The sequence below is a fragment of the Heteronotia binoei genome, chromosome 6, assembly GCF_032191835.1.
Source record: "Heteronotia binoei isolate CCM8104 ecotype False Entrance Well chromosome 6, APGP_CSIRO_Hbin_v1, whole genome shotgun sequence".
NCBI lineage: Eukaryota > Metazoa > Chordata > Lepidosauria > Squamata > Gekkonidae > Heteronotia > Heteronotia binoei.
Genome location: NC_083228.1, coordinates 415445 through 440106, shown reverse-complemented (window position 1 = coordinate 440106; position 24662 = coordinate 415445). Strand labels below are relative to the sequence as shown.

At 51.3% G+C, this 24662-nt stretch overlaps 1 protein-coding gene across 1 annotated transcript in view; it reads right to left on the bottom strand.

Annotated features, from left to right (window-relative positions):
• The window catches only part of LOC132573261 (L-threonine dehydratase catabolic TdcB-like), a 126960-nt gene that overhangs the window by 39701 nt on the left and 62597 nt on the right, over positions 1-24662 (bottom strand). Inside the window, exons 3-5 of the mRNA XM_060240764.1 lie at positions 14717-14833; positions 13228-13469; positions 891-1056 (exon numbers count right to left, since the gene is read on the bottom strand). Of these exons, the coding sequence (XP_060096747.1) occupies positions 891-1056; positions 13228-13469; positions 14717-14833 (525 nt within the window). The remainder of the gene's footprint in view (positions 1-890; positions 1057-13227; positions 13470-14716; positions 14834-24662) is intronic.

Sequence of the window (24662 nt, the reverse complement as noted above, 5' to 3'; positions counted from 1 at the left end):
TCCCTTTCCTGAAAGCCCCCACAGCCTCTCTCCTTTCCTTGCTTCCTTCTCTCCTTCTGGGGATCACAGAAAGCCCAAGGTCAGGAAGAAGGGGAGGCTAAAACTTGGCTTGCCAGTTTAGCATATGGTTAAAGTGTCAGACTAGAATCTGGGAAACTTGGGTTCAAATCTTGGAAGCTTGCTGGGTGACCTTGGGCTAGTGACACACGCTCAGCCTAACCTACCTCACAGGTGGTTGTGAGGATTAAACAGAGAAAAGTAGAACAAAGGAAGTCACTTTGGGTCCCCATTGGAGGGAAAGACAGGATATAAATTAAATAAATATAAATTTAAAATATAATAAATGCAGATTGGCTGCTGTATGAAAGAGGATGTTAGACTAGATGGACCACTACTTTGATCCAGCAGGGCTCTTCTCATGTGTTTATATTTGGCAACAACCCAACTCCCCTTTTTGATGCATGCCTAAATCTGGATTGGGTTGTATGTTTTGACTAGCAATGCAAGTCACGTATTTGGAACCATTTTTGATCCGTTGTTCTGTTGGAGTTTCCAGTTTAATCATTATTGGAATCATGGTATTCGTTTAACTTGATCAGAGATGGAAAATAACATATAACAGGGTGGCCATTGGCAGGGGAAGGGAGGGTAAGATTGCCAGCTCCAGGCTGGGAAACTCCTGGAGATTTGAGGTTGGAGCCTGGGGAGGACCAGAACATTAGTGGGGCTCAATGCCACATAGTCCACCACCGAAAGCATCCATTTTCTCCAGGGGAAAATGAATGTGGAGATGAGCTGTAATTCTGGTGCATCCCCAAGTCCCACCTGGAGACTGGCATCCCTAACATATATTGATGGTCTCCATCAGATAAAGTTATAAAAGTACTTACAATTACAGAAATACTTGGGTTCAAATGTTTTAATGCCACAGCTGAGCCTGCTAGCAATCCACAGTGTGCCCCTGCTGGGAAGATCACCGCATCCAGTTTGGACACCTGTTCATAGACTTCCATTCCCATGGTTCCCAACCCTGATAGATATACAGCATTGTCTTCTCTGCAAAAGCAAGAAGAAACAAAAGATTTACATAGGAATAGCATAGAACACTCTGGATTTTTTCTGAACTGAACATAATGAAAAACTTAACTTTCACAAGTATGTTGTTAAAGCAATTGCATAGTCTTCTAGAATGGAAGGGACTCTCTTTGAATATATTTTTGTCAACGTTTTTCAAGATTCCTATTGTTGCAAAGATGTATAAGTTGGTTTTAGCATAGAAAAAGACTGAATGAAATGAACTTAAAGGCAACGGGGATGTCATATAGACAGCCTTATAGCTGCAATACCAGATTATAATCTGAAGAACACTTTTCCAGGCCTAAGTCTTATTGAATAGAATAGGACTTATTTCCAAGTAGACTGACTTCCCAAGTTGCAGACGTCTTGGGCAGGAATTGTTGCTTCCATCAAAGAAGTAGATCAACGTGTCAAACATATGACCTGGGGGCCAGAACCAGTCCATCCAGGGCTCTTATCTGTCCCACAAGCAACTGGTTCGAGGGAGGGAAGGCGGGGGGGGGGAGAGTAAGGCAGCAGGTGCACACAGCGAGGTGTGTGCGGTCAAAGCTGTCACAAAATAGGAAGGAAATTACTAGGAGACGGGAGTGTGAGACTGAGGTAAAATAGTGTGGGAAGGGAAAGGCAGCAAAGGTTGAGGAAGAGAAAGCATGGCATTCCCCCCCCCCTTCTGTGTTCTCCAACCGCAGCTCAGTAAGGACTGACGAAGCTACTCCATGGAGGGGCGTGGCCACTGCTGCACCAAATGGTGACTGCGAAGGGGTTGGTGAGAGCAGCAGTTTGCCAGTGAAGGGATGGGGCCAGCAGGGGAGACAGGAGGAGGGGGGCTGGCACACTGGGCTGTCTTGTGCATGCTGCTTTGAGGGGGAAAAGGGGTGCCACTGTTGCCATGGCACGTCTGAACAGCTGCAGAACTGACAGGCAGAGTTAGTGTCAAGAAGGGTGGGGGATGGCGACTTCCTTCTAGGGTTGCGAATCCCCAATTGGGGCCAGAGGATCCCCCAGTTTGGAGGCCCTCCCCATGTTTCAGAATCATCAGAAAGCAGCAAGGGGGTGGTGGGGGGAAAATGTCTGCTGGAAGACATATGGAGACCGATTTCCATGGGGTATAATAAAGAATTGGTCTGTGGGTATCTGGGGCTCTGGGGGGCTGTTTTTTGAGGTAGAGGCACCACATTTTCAGCATAGAATCCAATGCCTCTCCTCAAAACACCCCCCAAGTTTCAAAAAGATTGGGTCAGGGGTCCAATTCTATGAGCCCCAAAAGGAAGTGCCCCTATCCTTCATTATTTCCAAATTTAGGGAAGCAGGGCTTTTTGTGTAGAAAAAGCCCAGCAGGGACTCATTTGCATATCAGGTCACACCCCCTAGCACCAAGCCAGCCAGAACTGTGTTCCTGCTAAAAAAAAAAGCCCTGGAGGGAAGGCATTTAAAAGGCATTTGGTCCCTTTAACTGTGATGGTCAGAACTCTCTTCAGAGTTCCGTTGTGCTTGTCACACCCTTGCTCCTGGCTCTACTGGCTCCACCCCCAAAGTCCCCAGATATTTCTTGAGTCAGACCTGGTAACCCTACTTCTCCCCCATGCCTGTTCTCAGCTCATGATGGGAAAGTGGCCCCAGGAGGACCAAAAGCATCCCTCAGAGGCTTCAGAAACAGCCTGTCCATCAGGTCTTCCCCTCAGCCCCTCTGCTTCTGTGGGAAATCCAGGAGGGATGAGAACTGGTGTGGGGGTTCAGACCCCCTTCCTCCTGAGCCAAGAACTTGTCATCTGGGTCATGCAAGGCTGGAGGCTCCACCTGGACCACCTCACAGGATTCAGTGTCCCCTGGAGAAGGAGACAGGGTAAATGACAGCTCATTGCTGAAAAGTATTATAGAAATAATTAAATTGAACGTCTAAACCTGTGGATGTCCATTCCCTACATTTTCCCTCTTGGGAACCTTCTAAACCATTTGGAGGCTATTTTTAATTTTTAATGAAATCAACTAGCTATACAAATTACTATCAAAAACATCAGTTCTGGCTTGACTGGGCACTCTAAGCAATTTTGCTCTTGCTCTTAGCCATCTGTTTTCTGTTTTCATCCAAAATGCAAGCAGAGGAAGTGATACAGTTTCTGAACTCCATCTTGTTTCATGATGAGGGTGTGGATGAAATTTAGCATTTGGGATAAGTGAGCAATTTTCAGGAAATTAGAGCTTTCAATTTAAAGTGAATTGATGAGCAAGACTGATGCCACGTAAGTTTTTCCATGATCGACAGCCAAAAATGGCATACCTTAACCTCATACTTGGAGGACCTCCCTGAAGGCTCTGAGGAGGAGTTAGGGCAGCCTGAATCACAATTGCAAAAACGGAGAGTGAGCAAATTAGAAACAAACCCTAGGAGGAAACAAGACTTAAAGAGGGAAAGGTTGTGTCAAGGCTGAAAAATTGGAGAGAAATATTTCTTTAAAAGCTACTTTCCTTTTATTAACCTGAAGGATGACAATGGAAAAAATTACAAAATTGCTTTTGGGTAACTGTACTCTGTTCTTCCATCAGATGGAGCATCCAAATCAGGATCCAAGATACTTTTCACTTTTCATTTGTGGCTGGCAGGAAGCAAAAATGTTCTAATCCTGCGGCAGCTTGCTAGATCTCCTTATTATGGCCAATACATGTGCTGTATTTTCCATTCAGGGAGTTGCACAAAACAAATTACCTCCCCTTTCTGTCTTTGGCAATAAGGGGCACAGAATTCTCCTACCACCAAATCTATTCTGAGGGAACCACCCTGGGTAGGGCTGCTAACCTCCAGGAGGGGCCTGGAGATCTCCCATTATTACAATTGCTCTCCAGACAATAGAAATAAGTTCCCCTGTTGAAAATGGCTGCTTTTGAAGGGGGGCTGTATGCTTCCATGGTTCCTTCTCTCCCCCAAACCCCACCCTGCCCAGGCCCGCCCCCCAAATCTCCAGGTATTTTCCCACCCAGAGCTAGCAAGCCTACCCCTGAGTAGCCTCTTAATGGCCATCCAACAGCAGTTTTCTCTGTGTGGGCTACTATGTGGTAGGGTTGCCAGGGAAAATTTAGAGATTTGGGGTGTGGAGCCTGGGGAGGGCCAGGCAGGGTTTGGGAAGGGACCTCAGCAGTGCCACAGAGACCAGCCTCCATAGCAGCCATTTTCACTGTAATGTACTGAGAACCGAGACGGTTTGAAGGTAACATAGTTTATTCAGTAGCACATTACAAGAGAGGGAACACGCGGGCCGGGCCTGCTTATATACAGTACCCGGAACAGCCCCCTCATCCGACCAGGCCAATCCTGGTCGGTCAAACTTCCCGCCACAGGTCTTGATGGGCGGGGCAACTGGCGAGCTCCTTCCAGGGACCCCGGGGGTCGCCTTCAGTAGCGATTGCCAGGCGGCCCGGTCACTTATGTTCAATACATAACACTCCTCCCCCCTAGCTCAGGACACATAGTCCTGCAAGTACGCGGGGGCCGTGCGCTCCCGGGTAGACCGCCTTGGGATGGCTGGTGGAGTCGGAGCGGTCGCCGGAGCTGCCAGAGCCATGGCCACTGCTGCAGACAGGGCGACTGCTTCCCCTCGTGGGAGAGCCGCCAGTCTAGGGTTATCTGTACCTTGCAACTCCTCTGGTGTCCCTGTTTCCTGGGAGTCGCCCTCGCTACGGTTGGGCTCCTGATTGGGTGGAGCGGTCAGCGGTGTTGGGGTAGATCTCTGTGGGGGCTCGGCTGTGAGCTCCTCTTCGCTCCGTATTGCAGCCGGTTCTTCCGGCAGTGTGCGGCGATGTATTTGGTCAATATGCCTCCGCAATACATTGCCTCCCACTGTGGACACCTCGTAATGGCAGGGCCCTATTACTCGCAGCACCCGGCCTTCTACCCACTCGGGGTCACACCCATAGTTCCTAGCGTATACTGGATCCCCTGGGAAAAATCCTCTGGCTGCTTCTCTGATCTCCGGGGAATTGCAGATGTTGGTGGCTCGGTCGGGGTGCAGCCGATCTAATCTAGTGATTAGCTTTCTTCCCATTAAAAGCTCGGCTGGGCTGACCCCCATGACTGGGTTGGGAGTTATCCTATTATCAAATAGAAAGGCGGCTAGGCGGTGGTCCCACAATGTGGCCCAGTGCTTCCTTCGTGGTGCGCACCATCGGATTGGCTGTTGGTAGCCGGATGGAAGGGGGCGGACCTGATGTGTTGTATCAGGTATCTCTGCATGAACTCCGGGAATTCTGGGAGGTGAAGGCGGTCCTGTTGTCCGAGACTATGGTGTCCGGAATGCTGTGTGTGCTCAGGGCCCTTCGTAGCGCCCGGATCGCTGCCGCTGTCGAGGTTGAAGCTACCGGAATAACTTCCAACCACTTGGTGTATGCATCCACCAAGAGGAAGAATATTTGGCCCTGAAAGGGCCCTGCAAAGTTGATGTGTAGTCTAGACCACGGCTTCCTGTGTGCCTCCCAGCGTTGAGCGGGGGCACTGGGCGGTTCGGGTCGGGACTCCTGGCAAGTTTTGCACCTCCGGACCCACCCCTCTATTTCCTCGTCCATCCCCGGCCACCATACATAGCTGCGTGCTAAAGCCTTCATCCGTACTATTCCTGGATGCATTTCATGAAGGGCCCTCAGCACTTGCTTCTGCAGCGGGGGGGGGGGGGGACCACCACCCTGCTCCCCCATAACAAACACCCCTTGTGGGCGGATAGTTCTTCCCTGTGTGTTGTGTATGCCCTGAACTCTTCGCCCTGTTTCCCCTCTGGCCAGCCCCTCACCACCCAGTCGAGGACCCGCGCAAGTACTTTGTCTTGCCCCATGGCTTTCGCTACCTCTGCTGCGTGTAGGGGTCTCTCCGATAGCATTTCAATGAGCATCACATGGTGGGCTGGGGCCGGGTCAGGGTCTATGGAGGGCAGCGGTAGGTGGCTGAGGGCATCTGCGTGTCCCATTGCCTTGCCCGGCCGATGGACCAGGGCATATGTGTAGGAATTGAGGAACTGATTCCACCGCAAAACATGCTGTGACAGAATCTGGGGCATTTGGTGGTCTGGGGCTAGGAGGCCCAGGAGCGGTTTGTGGTCTGTGGCAATGGTGAAACGTCTCCCGTACAGGTAATCGTTAAACTTATGCACTCCTGCCACGATTGCTAAGGCCTCCTTATCTATTTGGGCATAGTTTCACTCCGCTGGGGTCAGGGTCCTCGAGTAGTAGGCTACCGGGACCTTCCTCCCGTCCAGGAGTTGGTGACCCAGGACGGTGCCTACCCCGTACGGTGACGCTTCACATGCTAAGATCACCGGTAGGCTCTCATCAAAATGGTGGAGCACATTGTTGGATACGAGCAGCCCTTTGACTGCTTGGAACGCAGCGTCCTGCTTCTTTCCCACGGGGCATTTTTGTCTAGGAGTCTGTGGAGGGATTCAGCTAGGGCGGCTTTGTGGGGTAAGAACGAATGATAGAAATTTAATAACCCCAAGAAACTTTGTAGCTCCGCCTTGCTCTTAGGGGTGGAGGCTTCCACCATGGCCCTGGTTTTGTCCGGTGTCGAGTGGATTCCCGCAGCGTCCACCGCGAACCCCCAAAACTCCACCCTTGGTACCCCAAGGGAACACTTTTCTCGCTTGACTTTCAGACCGGCCTCTTGGAAACAGCGGAGGACTTCTCGCAGCCGGTTGCTAAATTCCTCCACGTCCGGTGCGGCGATCAAAACGTCGTTGAAAAATGGTTGCACCCCGGGAATCCTTTTAAGGAGAGAATCCATTAGGCTCTGAAACACCCCCGGGGCCACACTCACCCTGAACTGCAACCGCCGCACCTTAAACGCCCCCCTGTGGGTTACTATGGTCTGTGCTCCTGCCGTGGCGGCATCCACAGGCAGCTGCTGGTACGCCTGGGCCAGGTCAAGTTTCCCAAAGATTTTGGACCCTGCTAGTGCTGCCAGAACGTGGCTGATTACTGGAATGGGGTAGGGGTTGTCCTGTAGCGCCTTGTTAATGGTGCACTTGTAATCGGCGCATATGCACACCTCCCCGTTCGGCTTCACCGGGGTTACTATTGGGGTCTCCCACGTGGCGTAGGCCATGGGCTCCAGCACTCCCTGAGCTGTGAGGCAGTCCAGCTCTGCTTTGATTTTAGGTTTCAGAGCGAATGGAACCTGCTGGGCCTTCAGCCTCACGGGTCACATGTGGGGATCTAGAGGTAGGGATATGGGAGGCCCCTTGTAGCATCCCAGGGCCCCATCAAACACCTCCGGGAACTCCTGGCACATGTTTTCGAATCCCCGCGTCCCCAGCTGTTGTACCCCCACAATCTTTATTCCCAGCGGCCGGAACCAGGCCAGGCCCAACAAGGTGGCGAGCAGCTTCCTTTTAACCACCAATATGTCGAGTTTATCCCTAAACCTGTTGTACTCCACCCCCACCATTGCCCAACCCAGGATTTCCACAGGATTTTTTTGAAAGTCTCGAAGCACGAAGCATGCCGGTCGCAGTCTGGGCAGGCCACGTGGGCACAGCTTCCTTAAGGATTCCTCCGAAATTATGGAGTTGGAGGAACCCGAGTCCAGTTCCATCAGGCAGGGGTTGCCCTCGATCCTGACTGAAACCTTGACCTTTTGAGGGGTATCGTTGGGCAAGTTCATTACCTGCACGGAGGTTGAGGCAATCGAGTGGTCCTCGGTCAATTCCTGGTGGGTGGCCTGGCTGCAGCAGGTGCCCTTGGCCTGGCAGGCCCTCGCAATGTGGCCCATCTTGCCGCAGCTTCTGCAGACCATGTTGCGGTAGGGGCAGTCCCGTCGCTCGTGTTGGTCTCCACAGCTGGCGCACTTGGTGGCGGCTGGTCTGTCAGTCGCTCGGGGTCGCTGGGGTGCACGTGGGCCCATCCCCATCTGGCGGCATAGCTGGAGTGCCTCTTCCTCATCTGGTTGGCTGGGGCCAATCTCTTCCTGATGGACGGTTTCAGACCTCGTCTTGGGGAAGGTCTTCGTGGTCCGCTCAAACGTGACGGCCTCGTTGAATGCACTCTGGAGGGTGAGCTCTTCCCTCGCGAAGAGCTTCTGTTGCAGTCTTTCGTCCCTCAGGCCCCAGGCGAAACGGTCCCTCGGGGTCTCTTCCAGCTTTTCGTAGCTGCAGTTGCCCGCGATTTGGCGGAGAGCAGCCAGGTAGTCCACTGCCGATTCTCCCGCCTCTTGATCCCTCTTGTGGAAGAGGAACCTGCGGGCGACGAGTGCGGGTTGGGGCAAGAAGTGCCCGGTGAGGAGTCTGATTATCTCCTCGTACGTCTTCTCCGTGATCCTCGCAGGGGCTGAGAGACCCTTGGCGATCTCGAATGTGGCCTCTCCGCAGACACTCAGGAGGACGTCTCTCTTCAGGCTATCCTCCATGATCCTGTTCGCTTGCAGGTAGCACGCGACCCGCTCCGTGTAGGTCTCCCACCTCTCCGGGGTAGCGGGGTTGAATTCTTTGAGCCGGCCCGTGGTTCCGCTCTGGTTAGCCATGGTGGCTGCGACGGCGGGCGTGTCGGTCTTCAACCGATTGCCTTCGACATCTCTGGACGGATCCGCGAAGTCCACTGGAATGGGCTATCTAGGATCCCATCCTCGTCGCCACTGTAATGTACTGAGAACCGAGACGGTTTGAAGGGAACATAGTTTATTCAGTAGCACATTACAAGAGAGGGAACACGCGGGCCGGGTCCCGCTTATATACAGTACCCGGAACAGCCCCCTCATCCGATCAGGCCAATCCTGGTCGGTCAAACTTCCCGCCACAGGTCTTGATGAGCGGGGCAACTGGCGAGCTCCATCCGGGGACCCCGGGGGTCGCCTTCAGTAGCGATCACCAGGCGGCCCGGTCACTTATGTTCAATACATAACATTCACCAAGGGAACTGATCTGGGTCACCTGGAGATCAACTGTAATAACAAAAGATCTCCAGGTGCCACCTGGAGGTTGGCCACACTAGCTATTTGATCCAATTCAATGGTGTTGGGAAGTAGCTGCCCCACTTTCCCCTTTTTCCCACAACACACGTTCTGAGTCCCAGCCAGCTTTTCTCTCAACTTTTTTTTCTGATCCAGAAGTTATAGTAGCGCTCTGTGGCCAGCTGATTTGCTGGTTCTTAAACCTTTTCCACACTTCAGCTCTTTCACATAGAATTCACTGCTTTCACAGGAGGTGGTAGCAGCTACAGGCATAGACAGCTTCAAGAGGGGGTTAGATAAAAATATGGAGCAGAGGTCCATCAGTGGCTATTAGCCACAGTGTGTGTGTGTGTGTGTATAAATAATTTTTTTTGCCACTGTGTGACACAGAATGTTGGACTGGATGGGCCACTGGCCTGATCCAACAGGGCTTCTCTTATGTTCTTAAGCTTTCCCTCCATTTTCCTGTCCCTGTCCCCATGGCAACCATCCTCTCCAGCTCTGTGCTATAGATGAGTTCTTTCAGAGGGTCTTTTTAAAAACCAGTAATAGATATAGCAATATACCATTATGTCAATATGATAATTCTGATTTAAAACAAAAAAAGGATCCCCCCAGTAGTGTTGCTGTTGCCCACTGCTGCTCAGAATGGGGGCGGGGTGGGGAAGGCCATTGGCCTGTGCATGGGGTTGTACCTGGAAGTTAGAAAGGGTAGCTGTAGAAGTTGCCAGAAACTCTATGGTTTTGCCTGGAAGTGATGTAGTAATATAAGAACATAAGAAGAGTTCTGCTGTATAAGATAGGGTTGCCAGTTCCCGGGTCCTGGTGGGGGTTCACTCTGTTCTTGATCGAAAGCCTCTGTCCCTCACTTCCTGTCTTTCAGGTATTTGTCTGAAAGAAAATCTGATGGAGGTAAGGCCTTTTTCTACCAAGCACAACTTTGAATGTGCTCCACTACCTTTTTTGAACTAATGAGATTCATATGCTGCTTCTTGTGTTCTTATGTTGCTTTCCATGCTCCATGCTGTTTAAACAAAATGCTGTTTTAAGCAAAATTAATGCTTGAATATAGGCAAGGATATTTTAGGTTAAGCTAAGCTACATACTCTTAATGTATTTTTCTGTGCTGAGGTATGGTCTGGGAATTCTGAATGTAATTTAAAGAGAAAATCCTTGTTAGAGCTTATGTAGTGAAAACCCCCCGATAACTTGGTTGTCCAAGTTCTTTCCCTGGAAGTATCATTCCCAGAGCAAGGTTCAAAAGATCCCTCTTGCAAACACAAGTTTAGCCTAGAAGTAATGCAAGTTAACCAAGCAGCTGTTCAGAGAACAAAATTAGGGTTGCCAAGTTGGTACTGGGAAATGCCTGGAGATTTGGGGCAGAGCCTGGGGAGTACAGGGTTTGGAGCGGGGGAAGGGACAGGATACAGAGTCCACTTTCCAAAGCAGTTGTCCACAGGGGAGCAGACCTCTGAAGTCTGGAGATCAGTAGTAAGTTTGGAAGGTCTCCAAACCCCACCTAGAAATTGACAGACCTAAGCACAATAAGAAATAGCACTGTCATTCTCATTGACCAGCACTAGGGATCGGCATGGAATGCAAAAATGTTGGCTTGTTTGGTTTGTGGTTTCCTGGGTTGCCTGAATCAGTGGTTAGATTCATTTTGTGGGGGTTTTTTTCAGTTTCCTGAACAATTCATGTTTTGTTGGTTCATTTGGTTTGGGTAGACCCCCCCCCCCCCAAAAAAAGTGGGCTAGAGACACAAAACTTGCAGCAAACTCTTCAATGGACTCTTCTTTACCTGGTCTCCAAGTGTGCTGCAAATTGGATTGGGGGGGGGCAAGCTACAACTCTCCAAAGCAGGTGCCCCCAGTAAACTGCTGGGGAAAGAAAGGAAAGCCACTCTGCAGCTTCTGGTTGGTTTACCCCCTGGAAGCTTGGGAACTGACTAGAAGTGGCAGCTCCGCTCTATCCTGAAACTGACTAGAAGCTGCAGGGGACCTGGGAGAGCAGAGCTGCCATTTCTAGTCAATTGCACAGGGGCCCAGGGAGAATGCAGCTGCAGCTTCTAGTCAGTTTAACTGGAAACTGATGGGGAATCGTGCCAGCACTAGGCTGTCTGGAAAAACAAAGCAAACATGAACCAAACGACATGCCAAGAAAAAAGGTCGGTTCATGTTTGGCGGAATCAGACCAACCAGTTTGGAATGAAACATAAATCGACTATTTTTAACACAAATCGTAATTCGTGATTGGTTTATGCCCTTCCTTAACCAGCACCCCAAGACTCCCCAAGCAGTTTCTGTTCCCAGAACTTTAGAGAGGTTTTCTGGTTAAACTTTACTGTGTCTTTCTACTTTCTGGTAAAATCTTCATGCTAGCACTACTGAGTTCCAGTGGCTGCACCACTGTTGCCACAGTCATCTCACAGACTCAGGAGAGGGCTGGATCCAAAGACTGAGCTGACAATAAATTATTTATTTCTCTGTGCATTCTAAGTTTTCTTTGAACCTGGCTGATACTGCAATGGTGCTCTGAATCTCATCACTGCTCTGAATGCAGTGGCATTCGCAATGGTAACCAAGGGCACTTCCACATCTTATTTTCCTTGCTTGTGTGTCCCTATTGCTATGGGGATTTTTAAAATTTCCCACATGTGTTTTGCTTCCTCTAATAGTCAATTTGATATTATATCATTGTATGTCCAGCATAAAAACCCACAGTTTATATCTACAGGGGGATATGGAGGGCATACAGCAATGTAATATCAAATTGACCACTAGAGGAAGCAAAATGCATGCAGAAAAGCAGAGGGGGAGGGGGGGAGGACCCTGAAACAACAAGGACACACAAGTGAAGAAAATGAGAATGTGGAAAAACCCAAAGTGTCATCATGGCAGTTTCCCCTGCACTGTCTTGGCCTTAGACGCCCCCCTTGCTTCTCATGGCTGTCATTTCCTTCCGGGCAATTAGAGGCCTTTTGAGGCTATTTTTAAAAATGGTTAATTGCTAGATTGCAATAGCATTGAGGCATTGTAATGATCTGTTGCCATCGACTAATTTTTCTAATTTCTCAACTTTTGTTAAAAATGTAAATCTCTATCCCTTTTCTAACTTTAAAAAAATCTGTAAAGCCATCTAATCCTAAACTTGGCTGCTGATGATAGAAAGTGCCATCAAGTCAAAACCAACTAATGGCAACTCCTTGTGGGGTTTTCAGGGCAAGGGATGAAGAGAGCTGGTTTGAAGAACAAGAAGAGTTGGTATTTATAACCCACTTTTCTTTACCCGAAGGAGACTCAAAGCAGCTTTCAAACACCTTCCCTTCCTCTTCCCACAACAGCCACTTTGTGAGGTAGGTGAGGCTGCGAGAGTTCTGAGAGAACTGTGACTGGCCCACAGTCACCCAGCAGGCTTCATGAGGATGAGTGTAAAACCAAACCCAGTTCTCCACTCTGAACCACTATGGCCAACAGTAGCTCTCCAGATGTTTTTTGCCTACAACTCCCATCAGCCCCAGCCATTGGCCACGCTGGCTGGGGCTGATGGGAGTTGTAGGCAAAAAACATCTGGAGAGCTAGCGTTGGCCACCCCTGCACTACACAATGCTGGTTTGCCAATACCTGTCTCTGCATAGAGACCGTGGACTTCCTTAGTGGTCTCCCATCCAAGTACTAACCAGGGCTGACCCTAAAATCTAATGAGATCAAGCTAATCTGGACCTAGGCTTCCCAATCCCAGGTCCCAGTGGGGAATCCCCCGGTTTTACAGGCTTCCCCCCACCCCCAGCCAGCTGGCCAGTGAGGGAAAGCCACGCCCCCACAGCCACCAGTACCTCTAGATCTCCCGCAGGTTCAGAAACCTGCAAACAGGTCCCGTTTTAAAATGCCTCTTTGTGTGTGTGCCCCTTTAAAGTGGAGCAGGAAGCAAGAAGTACTTCATGGGGAAAGGTCAGAAGCAGAGCCTCTGTTTGTTTTGCTTTTGTTTCACAGCAAGTAAGAGTGTGTGTGTGTGAAAGAGAGAGAGCGCAGTGTAGCCCCTGTAATTGTCAATGTCCTTGTGGAGAAACCAGACCCAGAGAGAGAGAGTACTTTTCAGAAGTCTTTGTAGGGGAGGCAGTAATAGTGTGTGTCTCTCTGAGCTTGTTTTGCATTGTTTTCAGAGTCTTTCTATAGGATTCTGTTGGGAGGGAGGGACGTGCAGCTATTACCTGTAAAATACTCACTTACTCTTCAAGATACAGGTAGCCATTTTCCTGTGCCAGCCTCCTGGCATGCAGCTGGGAGTCTCTAGCTGTGGCACCATAGGAAATTACCATGGCACCGTAGTCACGGCACATTTTCACTCTGGCAGGCGAAGTGCTGGTGGACATGATGACAAATGCAGGAATGTGGTGCTCTGAGGCATGGTAGGCCACTGCCATGGAGAAGTTATTGTCTGAGGCAACGATCACCCCTTTCCTTTGCTGCTCCTGCAGAATAGAAACACAGGAATCTGGTGAGCAGCTAGTTTTACTGCAGGGCTGGTTTGAGGAGGATAAGAAACTGGGGTGAGGGGAAGGTGCAATTGCCTTTAAATATGGGCCACTTAGCTACCACTTCATCCAATGACACTCTTTGGCTGTGTCAATATGAGATTATTCTCAAAGGTATAGTCACATCTGGAGACTACCAGATGCTGTCTCTGTAAGATTACAGTGCTGGGTTGAACCAGAAGAAGACAAACAGGGGGGAAGAAGAAAAAAACAAGCAGACCTGAAACATGAAACCCGCCCCCCTAAAACCCCACACCCAGACTGGAAAAGCATAAATACATTTACACACAGATGGAACCTTAAACTATATGCATAATTTCCAAGTATAAATCACAAAATATCCAGAGAAAAGATTATAATTCCCTTCCCCAAATACTAAAAATACAACAGTATTATAACAAAAGACAGAATCAACTTTAGACACACAAGCACACAAGTTGATCCAATTCCCCCCCTTTCTCTCTCTCAGCTCCTCCACATTCTCATTTTCATCACTTGTGTCCCCATTGCCTTGCTTTTTGTTCTTTTCTGCATGCATTTTGCTTCCTTTAGTGGTCAATTTGATCTTACAAGGCTGTATGTCGAGCATATTTCCCTGCAGATTTAAATTTCCCCACAGATTTCCCTGCAGGGAAATATGCTGGACATACAACCTTGTAAGATCAAATCAACCACTAGATGGAGAAAAACACATGCTGAAAAGAAAAATGAACATGTACAGAATCCAGTGGGAAGCCAATAATTTGTATTTGAAGATTTTTATGGCACTAAGGTAAATAAAATCACCAGGTAAATAACATCCCATTTAGCCTTTATTAATGGCAATGGACGTTTTTCTCCAGACTAGTTGACAACTGTAAGTCCACATAGGTTAGTAAGTGATGCAGTGGCAGAAAGCGGGGCATACAGGAAAGAAACAGTTCAAATTCTGAGGGCTCAAAGAGAACAACGGAAGATCATGCTTCTCACTTTATCCACAACATGCAAGCCACAGGTTAAAGTGCTAATACCAAAAAGCAAGGTGCAGTTTTGTGGTTAGGTAATTCATTCAGGGAAATTTTCTCTTTCTCATTTAAGTGTTGTATAACACAAAGAAAAGGAAGGATATAAAGGTCACAAATAAATTGATTGAGAAAACAGCTCTCTGCTCAGATATTCACATTTCACCCCACAGTTTTCCCTACCTGCTGTAAGGACATCAAAAGGTACAGTGCACCCCGCTCCTTCACAGATCCTGTATACTGGAGAAACTCTTTCTTTAGATATAGGTCCATTCCATATTGCTTTGAAAGTCGAGAATACTGAAAACAATAGAACATTACTTAGGTTAGCCAACTGCTGCTTCTTCAGCCCATCTGTTGGACAAGATGTTGTAGGAACAGAGTAGGAAGGGACATTAAGGGTCCAACCCGCTGTACAATGCTGGAAATTCACAACTACCTCTCCCCCACCCACCCCCAGGGACCCCTGCTCTAAGCCCTGGCAAAAACAAAAACAGGATCCCAGGGCCAATGTCCCCAAACTTCTTGAACCCGATGGGTTCCTTTGGAATTTTGAGAAAGGGTTATGGGTAGAGATGGGCATGAACTAGAAAACTCCAGGTGGGCAGCCATGTTGGTCTGAAGCAATAGAAGGTGCTCCCTAGAAAGTGCTTTCTGGGGAAAGGACAGGCGCAGGAGTGTATAGCCCTGTGGAAGCTAGAGACATCAAACTCATAGGGAATTTCCCACAGCTGTTCTTCTACATGCCCTTTAATTTCTGCCACCCTGATGCTTTGAAGTTTTTGTAAACATTTAGATTGAGTGGAGATAGTCTGTTTGGAAATGTATCCATTCACAAACCACAATGAACCACAACAAACAGCTTGAACATTTGTGGAAAGTTCATGCCAGTTGACCTGAGATGAACCTCAGTTCACGAGCCATGAACTGGCCACAATTAGTTTGTGAGCTGGTTCATGCCCATCCTTAGTTGTAGGTATCACCACAAAATGGTTGCCATGGGAGGCATGACCAATCACAACATGGCTGCCCTAGGATGGCAATCACAAAATGTTAGATGGTTATCTAAGCATCCTCCTGTTTTGGAGGCAGAAGTTTCTAAGTGGGTGCTCCCTGCTCCCTCAGTGATGATGTCTTCTGGGCTCTTTTGAGTTGGAAAAGGCAATGTACAAAAAAAGAAGAGAAGAAGACTGTAGGGGGGATGCAGGAAGACAGTTAGACAGGACAGTGAAGTGAGCACCTTCTCTCCTTTTAAGTGACATTTCTTGTCTGTCTCCTGATTCCTGCTCTCAGGGCAATATGCCCCTTCTTTGCAGAAGTGCCACACTCTGTCTTATCCTTCCTCTCAGCTAGAGATGTAGTTAGGTAGGAACCTAACTCTGTCTCTCCTTTTTCAAGTATGTTAATTCCTAAATAAACAGTTCTCTACTCTTTAATCAGGTTGTGCACACTTGCTGTGTTAATTATTCTGCCAACATTCTGAAGCACCTCCTCCAGTAAAGTGGAGAAAAGCCAGAAATGGTTCTTTCCTTTGGGGAGAAGCAAGTGAGTCCCACAGCACACACTGACAGGCACCATTGTGCCTAAGCAGGGCCGTTTCTACATTTTTTTTTGGGGGGGGGGGGGAGAACCAAAAAATGGCACCCCTACTCAAAAAACAAGAGGCAGGTGATCTGCCTCCCCTTCCCCAGTTAAACATCCCATGGGGAGGGAAGCCAGGAGGCTTGCCTTTGCCACCTCCCGGCCTTGCAGGGAGAGGGTAAAGGAAAGTAATCAGCCTCCTCCTCCCCATGTAAGTGCTTGATGAGCTGGCACGAGTAGACCAACCGGCCATGCTGCAAGGCCTAATCACGCTGTGTCTCAGCATCGATGGCCGCCTGCAAAGCCACCGCCAAGTACGCAGCAGCATCCGTCCCTCTCAGCTGCCTCGCCATGCAACGACGGTGACAACCCAGACACACACCAGCCCCAGGACTGACGACCCCAAGCCTATGCAACTCGGGGCTGCATGACCGCGCTCCCCCCTGAGGAAAAAGCACAGCGCCACTCACAGAATCTCTGCCTGTACTGTGGAGGGGCGGGGCACTTCTATCCCAGCTGTCCCGCCAAGTGCACTCAGCCCAGTGCCGTGCCACCACTGCTAGTAAAAGACCAGCCCCAAGTCTGAGTGAATCCCCTGACTTAGGGCACCTAGCTGGGTCCCCTGAACCCTACATTACTGGCCAGAGCCCATTGCTCATACCGATCACACTTGGCTTGTCGGACGGGCACTGGCTGTTTGTCTACGCCATGATCGACTCCGGGGCCGCCCGCTGCTTCATCGATGTGGCCTTTGTGAAGCAACACCAGATCCCGGTGCAGGACAAAGACACCCCAAACCCTGGTCAAAGCCATTGACGGGCGCCTCCTCTGCTCCGGTCCGGTGACCCAGGAGACCCACCCGGTGATACTCCAGATCCAACACCTTCACGAGCAAGTACAATTTGACGTTGCTTGCTTTTCCCTCATTCTGGGACTCTCCTGGATCGTAAAGCACAACCACCTCATGGGCTGGACACAGGGAAAGTTGAGCTTCAAGGACCCTTGTCTTCACCAGGCCCGGTCGGCCACCTGGATGCCACCACCCCTGTCAAGTCTGCTTTATGCTCTATTAGCTAGGCCCCAAACTTTGGTTCAGGAAATGATTCCTGGGTAAAAGCCATACTGAATTCAGATGCTGCTAGCTCCAACTCTCCGTTCCGCCCTCCCTTCCTTTTGTTATGTAGCCATGCTTTGCAACTTGAATATGGGAACAAGATTACAGTGCCTTCTCAGAGATAATCGGTGCCAAGGAAGCGCCCAAGGCCAACCAGGCCTGAGAACGATAAAGTAATAACAATGTGTGAATGTACCCTGCATAGAGTGCCCCCACCCTAAGGAATTCCTTTAATGTGTACCTTAAAAGTTTGCTCTTTGTGTATGCTCACCAGTCTCTCAATCTTTGCCTACAGTCTAGCAATATGTTGCAATAAACTAGAAACTTTTTTATCAAGAAGGTCTCGTTATTGAAACATCAGACTTGACATTTTGAGAGACTGGCTTCGAGGAGTTCACCCGTTCCGGCAACTTGAAAAGCCCGATGGCTGACCAGATTCCAGGCACCGTACCCCCCCCCCGATACGGAGCCAGAGGGAGCTACCCCGTGGCACGTCCTAGACCCGAGGAGAGCTGCGGAGTCACCCCCCCGAGTTCCAACTAGTGCTGTCTCCCAGGCAGTATCAGCCGAGTACCTCGACCACCATCATGGATCAGGCCCTGCTGCGCAGAGAAGCCATCCTGAACCGCCACATCAGGCCGATCCAGATGGTTGGGACGGAAGCCGCAAGCCCGAGCTCAGGGGAGGCGGGGGAGGCGGACAGCATCATTGTCGTCCAGGTCGGTGAGGACGGAGGCGATGGAGCAGGGTGTAAGAAACCCGACGGCGGGGAGCCGAGGCTCAAGGACCAGGACGAGGAGGACTACCAGCTGTTCCGATTGATGGTCCAGAAGGAGATCGACGGGGCCCTCAGTGGGCTGCGAGACGAGGTCCGCGACCTGACGATCCAACTTGGAAGGGCGATGGGCGGAACGACTTCCAAGCGGCCGGTAGCGGCCCCAACGGCAACCAGGGGCCGCCTGAGACAACCCGCGGCGCCGGCCACCCCAGCTCAAGCCAGGGCCAGCGCCCCTCCAGCGCCAGCCCCCCAGGCCCCTCCGGCCCCAGCACCCCCAGTGGGGGTACGGAACGTGGGGAGAGAATTGGATGCCACGTTCGATGGGGACCCGGAGGAAGTGAACTACTTCGGGATCCAAGCAAATAGTTTCATGCACTATTGGGGACACTCCTTCCCTGATGAATTTAGCCGAGTCGACTACCTGGGCTCGAAGCTGAGAGGGGCGGCCAAGAGGTGGTATGTGAGCCTGTGCGAGACCAGGAGCCCGATCCTGGACGACGTCCACACCTTCCTGCAAGCCCTGCTCACCCAGTACAAGGACCCGCTGCAAGAGTCCCGAGCGCTGGCAGCTCTGCGAGACATGCAGCAAGGGGCCCGGCCCATACGCGGGTATGCGGCCGACTTCCAGGCCAACGTCGCCCGGGTCTGAGGCTGGAACGAGGTGATGAAAATCGAGCAGTTCACGAACGGGCTGAATGCGAGCATCCTGGACCGAGCCCTCACCCAAACGCGCCCAACCACCCTGGTGGGATGGATCCAGCTAGCTGGGGAAGTGGAGACTAACCTCAAGAGGGTGTCCATGCTGCGCCAACACCAGTCAGGGAAGACCCAGGCGAAGGGGGGCCCCGCGAGGACCGAGCCCCCTAAAGGGAAGAAACCGGCGGTGGCCGTGCCGGTGGGGCCACGCCGGTGCTTCAGATGCGGAGACCCGAACCACCTGGCCTCCAACTACTCACACCCCCCGCTTCCGAGGGCGACACCAACCCCACTAAAGCCCACCGCCCCTACTCCGAAGTAAGTTCCCGGCCACCCTAAGGATGTGGCGAAGAGCAGCGTAGCAGCGGCGCAAGAGGAGCTACAGGAGGAGGAGGTGCTCCTCTCGGTGGAACTGGCCGACCTCACTTGGTTCGAAGAGCCGGCGGGAAACGAGCCCGACCTGCTGCTCTGAAGGCCGCCCAGCAGCAGGTCGATCGTGATGAGGCACCGCTGACGGTGAGAGTGAAGGGGGAATTGTACTTTGTGACTGTGAAACTGCTGAACCCCCAGCTTCAGAGGTTCATGCAGATTCGGGCCTTCATAGACTCGGGGTGTAACAGAGAACTGATTTCCCCTAAAGTAGTGGAGGCCCTGGGACTAGAGAGCTCACAGCTACCCCACCCCATGCTGTTTGAGCAGATGGATGGGTCAGTGATGTGCGGGGAGCCCTGCACTCGTGAAACGCAGCCCTGCCCTATGGGAGTCGAAGAGCACTGGGATCAAGAAATCTTTGTAATTGCACCCTCTTGCTCGTACCCGATAGTGCTGGGGGTGGGGTGGCTGCAGAAGCACGAGCCCTTAATCAAGTGGAGGGCGCAGACCATTCGGTTCCAGGACCCAGGGTGCAAGCAGGGACATGGCGTGGGGGCCGAAAGCCCCCGCAGCCAAAGAAAGGGCATGCGTGACCGTAGAGGAAGTGCACTCGGTCCCCGAGGCATACCGAGACCTCATGGAGGTGTTCAGTGAGAAGGAAGCCAACCAGCTGCCCCCCCACCGGAGCACGGACTGTGCCATAGAACTGATCCCGGGAGAAACTCTGCCCCGAGCCAAACTGTACCAGATGGGGAGGGAGGAAAAGAAGGAGCTCCGCAAGTTCCTAGATCAGAACTTGGCGAAGGGGTTCATCCGCCCAGCCACGGCCCCCCACGCCGCCCCCGTGTTGTTCAGGAAGAAAAAGGATAACTCTCTTAGACTTTGTACTGACTTTCGCGGGATTAATGCGATTTCTATGTCAAACACCTACCCCATCCCCCTCATCCGGGACTTGTTAAGCACGGTGGCGGGGGAAAGATTTTTACCAAACTGGACTTACGGGATGCTTACTTCCGAGTGCGCATCAAGGAGGGGGATGAATGGAAGACGGCATTCAATACCCCGATGGGACAGTTTGAGTACTTGGTGATACCGTTCAGGTTGCAAGGGGCCCCGGGGGTGTTCATGAACTTTATCAATGATGTATTAAGAGATTACTTGTACAAGGGGGTGGTGGTGTACCTGGATGACATCATTATTTATTCGCAAGACGAGAAATCGCATGTGAAATTGGTGAGGGAGGTACTCAGCACATTGCTGAAGCACCAGCTGTATGCTAACCTATCGAAGTGTGAGTTCCACCGGACGGAATTAGACTACCTAGGCTTTCGGGTGTCGGAGCGCGGGCTGGCCATGGACCCAGCAAAAGTCCAGGCAGTGCTAGAGTGGGCCCCCCCGAGGACACGTAGATAGCTCCAATCTTTTCTCGGGTTCGCCAATTTTTACAGGCAATTCATAGAGGGGTTCGCCCAAATTGCTCTGCCCTTGACCGACCTCCTAAAGACCAAAGGCAAGGGCCCAGAGGCCAAGCGACCCGGCGCCCGGCTGATCTGGACGACCGAGTGTCAGAACGCATTCGATCACTTAAAGCGCCTGTTTACTAGCGAGCCGGTCCTAAGCCACCCGGACGAGCAGAGGGCCTTCGTGGTCCAATGCGACGCCTCCGACGTGGCCGTGGGAGCCATACTCATGCAACGGGATGGGGAAGGGAAATTGCGGCCATGCGCTTACATCTCGCGGAAGTTCTCAGATGAACAGCGCAATTGGTCTGTCTGGGACAAAGAGGCGTTTGCCGTCATGTTCGCTCTCAAAACCTGGAGATCTTGGCTTGAGGGAGCGAAGCTCCCCTTCGAGGTGTGGACCGATCACAAAAACCTCGAGGCGCTAACGGGGAAGAGAAAACTGAGCAAGAAACAGATCAGATGGGCGGCCTTCTTCTCAAAGTTCGATTTCAAACTGGCGGGGCACTTTGGGTATGTAAAGACCCTGCACCTAGTGAACAGACAGTTTTGGTGGCCATCCCTCCGTAAAGATGTGTCTGAATTTTTCACAAGCTGCCCGGTGTGCATAATGGCCAAAAAGGGGGGGGGGGAACCGCCCGGGCTGCTACAGCCCCTCGAAACAGCAAAATGGCCATGGGCGATAGTGTCTATGGATTTCATAGTAGAACTACCCCCCTCCCGGGGGAAGACAGTCATTCTAGTGGTGGTAGTTACATTCTCCAAACAAGCCCACTTCATCCCCTGCGCCCAGTTACCCACAGCAAAGAAACTAGCGGCCCTGTTCTTCGATCACGTGGTAAAACTACACTCATTCCCAGATAAGGTCATTAGTGACCGCGGGCCACAGTTCGTTGCCACCTTCTGGCGGGAGTTTTGCAAGTTAGTGGGGATGGAACAAGGGTTGAGCTCCGCCTATCACCCACAAACCGACGAACAGACAGAGAGGATTAACAGGGTGCTTGAACAATACCTAAGGTGCTTCATTAACCAACGCCAGTCTGACTGGGTGGAATTGCTCCCCTTTGCTGAATACTGTTACAACAACACCATGCAAAGCTTCACCAAAGCCTCCCCGTTCGCCACGGTGTTCGGTTACGAGGGGAAACCCCTCCCTCTACTCCCGGGGGGGGGGCCAACCAAGACACTCCCACTGCGTTCGAGCAGTGGTGGAAGGGTCCGAGCAGCACTGGCCACTCATAAGAGAGAACCTAGAAGCTGCTAAGGAATCTTACAAGGCACAGTATGACAAATCCCATGTCCCGGCGGGAGATTTCAAAGTGGGGGACTCTGTATTTGTGTCAACCAAGAACCTACCTCTGAGCCAGCCCTCCCGAAAACTGGCTTACAAATTCATAGGGCCGTTCCGGATTAAGAGAGTGATAAATGCAGTTACTGTGGAACTGGACTTGCCACCTGCCCTGGGTAAAATCCACCCTGTGTTTCATTGCAGTTTGATCCGTTGGGACTCCGGGCCGTCCAGCTGGCATCCTCCATCCGCGGGGGCCTTCCCTGCCATGGCCGACTGCTGCCTCATCACTCAAGAAGCCCCGGAACCTGAATTAACCAGGCTCCCTCTCCCCGCCGTGGAGGGGGCTTAGGGGGGGCAGTATGTCAAGTCTGCTTTATGCTCTATTAGCTAGGCCCCAAACTTTGGTTCAGGAAATGATTCCTGGGTAAAAGCCATACTGAATTCAGATGCTGCTAGCTCCAACTCTCCGTTCCGCCCTCCCTTCCTTTTGTTATGTAGCCATGCTTTGCAACTTGAATATGGGAACAAGATTACAGTGCCTTCTCAGAGATAATCGGTGCCAAGGAAGCGCCCAAGGCCAACCAGGCCTGAGAACGATAAAGTAATAACAATGTGTGAATGTACCCTGCATAGAGTGCCCCCACCCTAAGGAATTCCTTTAATGTGTACCTTAAAAGTTTGCTCTTTGTGTATGCTCGCCAGTCTCTCAATCTTTGCCTACAGTCTAGCAATATGTTACAATAAACTAGAAACTTTTTATCAAGAAGGTCTCGTTATTGAAACATCAGACTTGACAACCCCAGTGGCTGCTCCTCTACTTCCCCCCCGGCCTACACAGACTTTGCCAATGTCTTTGAGGAAAAAGGGGCCAACCAACTCCCCCCGCACCAGCCTTATGACTGCGCCATCAATTTGGTACCAGGAGCACCCCTGCCCATGGGGCAGCTCTACCCCATGTCTGAACCGGAGCTAGCAGCCCTGCGGGACTTCCTCACCAAAAACCTGGAATGGGGTTTCATCCGGCCATCCATGTCCCCACTGTCCGCCCCTGTTCTCTTTGTTAAGAAGAAAGGCGGTGAGCTCTGGCTCTGCAAATGACTACCAGGCCGTGAACAAAATCACCGTCCAGGACCGCTACCCTTTGCCACTGATCCCAGAACTACTGGATTGCCTTAAGAGGGCCCAGGTCTATACCAAGCTGGACCTCTGGGGCGTGAACAACTTGGTGTGGATCTGCACAGAAGACGAATGGAAGATGGCGTTCGGGACCCGCTATGGCCAGTACAAGTATCTCATGATGCCCTTTGGCCTGACCAACACCCCCCGCTGTCTTCCAAAGGCTGATGAACGACATCTTCCGCAACCTGCTCGACCGCTTTGTGATCATTTATTAAGATGACATTTTAATTTATTCCCAAAGCACGCAGGGCACATCCGCCAGGTCCTGCAATGCCTGCGCGAGCATGGTATCTATGCCAAGCTAGAGAAGTGTGCCTTCGACTTAACAGCGGTCGAGTTCCTTGGCCACATCGTCTCATCCCATGGGACTCGGATGGACCCGAACAAAGTCAAGGTGGTCCTGACCTAGCAGATGCCACGGAACTGCAAGGATGTACAGTGGTTCCTTGGCTTTTCCAATTATTACCGCCAGTTCATCCCTGCCTATGCCAATGTAACTACGCCTCTGACCCAACTCCTCCGGCGCAAAGAGCTATTTCACTGGACTCCAGAGGCAGACCATGCCTTCACCACCCTGAAAACCTGCTTCACCACCGAGCCGCTCCTGCATTACCCAGACCCACAGCTGCTGTTCACAGTAGAGACTGATGCCTCCCACATGGCCCTCGGCGCAGTGCTATCCCAGCGGGAGGACCCCTCCCAGCTGCTACAACCCTGCACATACTACTCGCGGCAGCTGACACCTGCAGAGCGCCACTACACCATCTGGGACTGGGAACTCCTGGCCATCAAGGCCGCCTTCGAGGTTTGGAGCCATCACCTTGAAGGGGCCCACCACCCCATCCAGGTCCTGACTGACCACCGGAATCTGGGCCATCTATAGACTGCTCGACGCCTCACCCAGCATCAGATCCGGTAGTCCCTCTTCTTTTCCCAGTTTGACTTCCGGATCGCCAACATCCCACAGAACCAGAACTGGAAAGCGGATGCCCTCTCCTGAAAAAAACAGGTTGCTTACCTGTAACTGATGATCTTCGAGTGGTCATCTGTGCATTCACACCCATGGGATGAAGCTTCAGCGCCGATCCCCAATCGGTAGTACCCAAGACCAGGATTTTAATGCACCAACCTCCCGTAAAGCATGCACAAAGCCCCCACCACGCATGCTCCCGGGATGGCGCGGAGATCCCGCCAGTTCCTTCTGACCGCAGTCAGTCACAAGAATGACCAACAGCAGAGGGGAAGGAGGGCTGGTGGTGTAAATGCACAGATGACCACTCAAAGATCATCAGTTACAGGTAAGCAACCTGTTTATCTTCTTCGAGGTCTCTGTGCTTCACACCCATGAGAGATTAGCAAGCCAGGCTTACCTGGAGGAGGGAGCTGATGGTCAAGCCGAATGAACAGATCGAAGAACCAGGTTACCCAGGTGTGCTCTATGATGCCTCCTGACTTCAAGGGCGTAGTGTCTCATGAAAGCGTGAGGAGACGCCCAGGTAGCTGCCTTACAGATGACAGAAGCACCCTTAAAGAATGCAGTGGAGGTAGCCAGGGCCCTAGTAGAATGGGCACGGATGGGATCCAGCAGAGGCCACTTCGCCAACAAGTAGCACAGTTTAATAGCCTCCGAGATCCATTTAGACAGTCTCTGAGCCAAA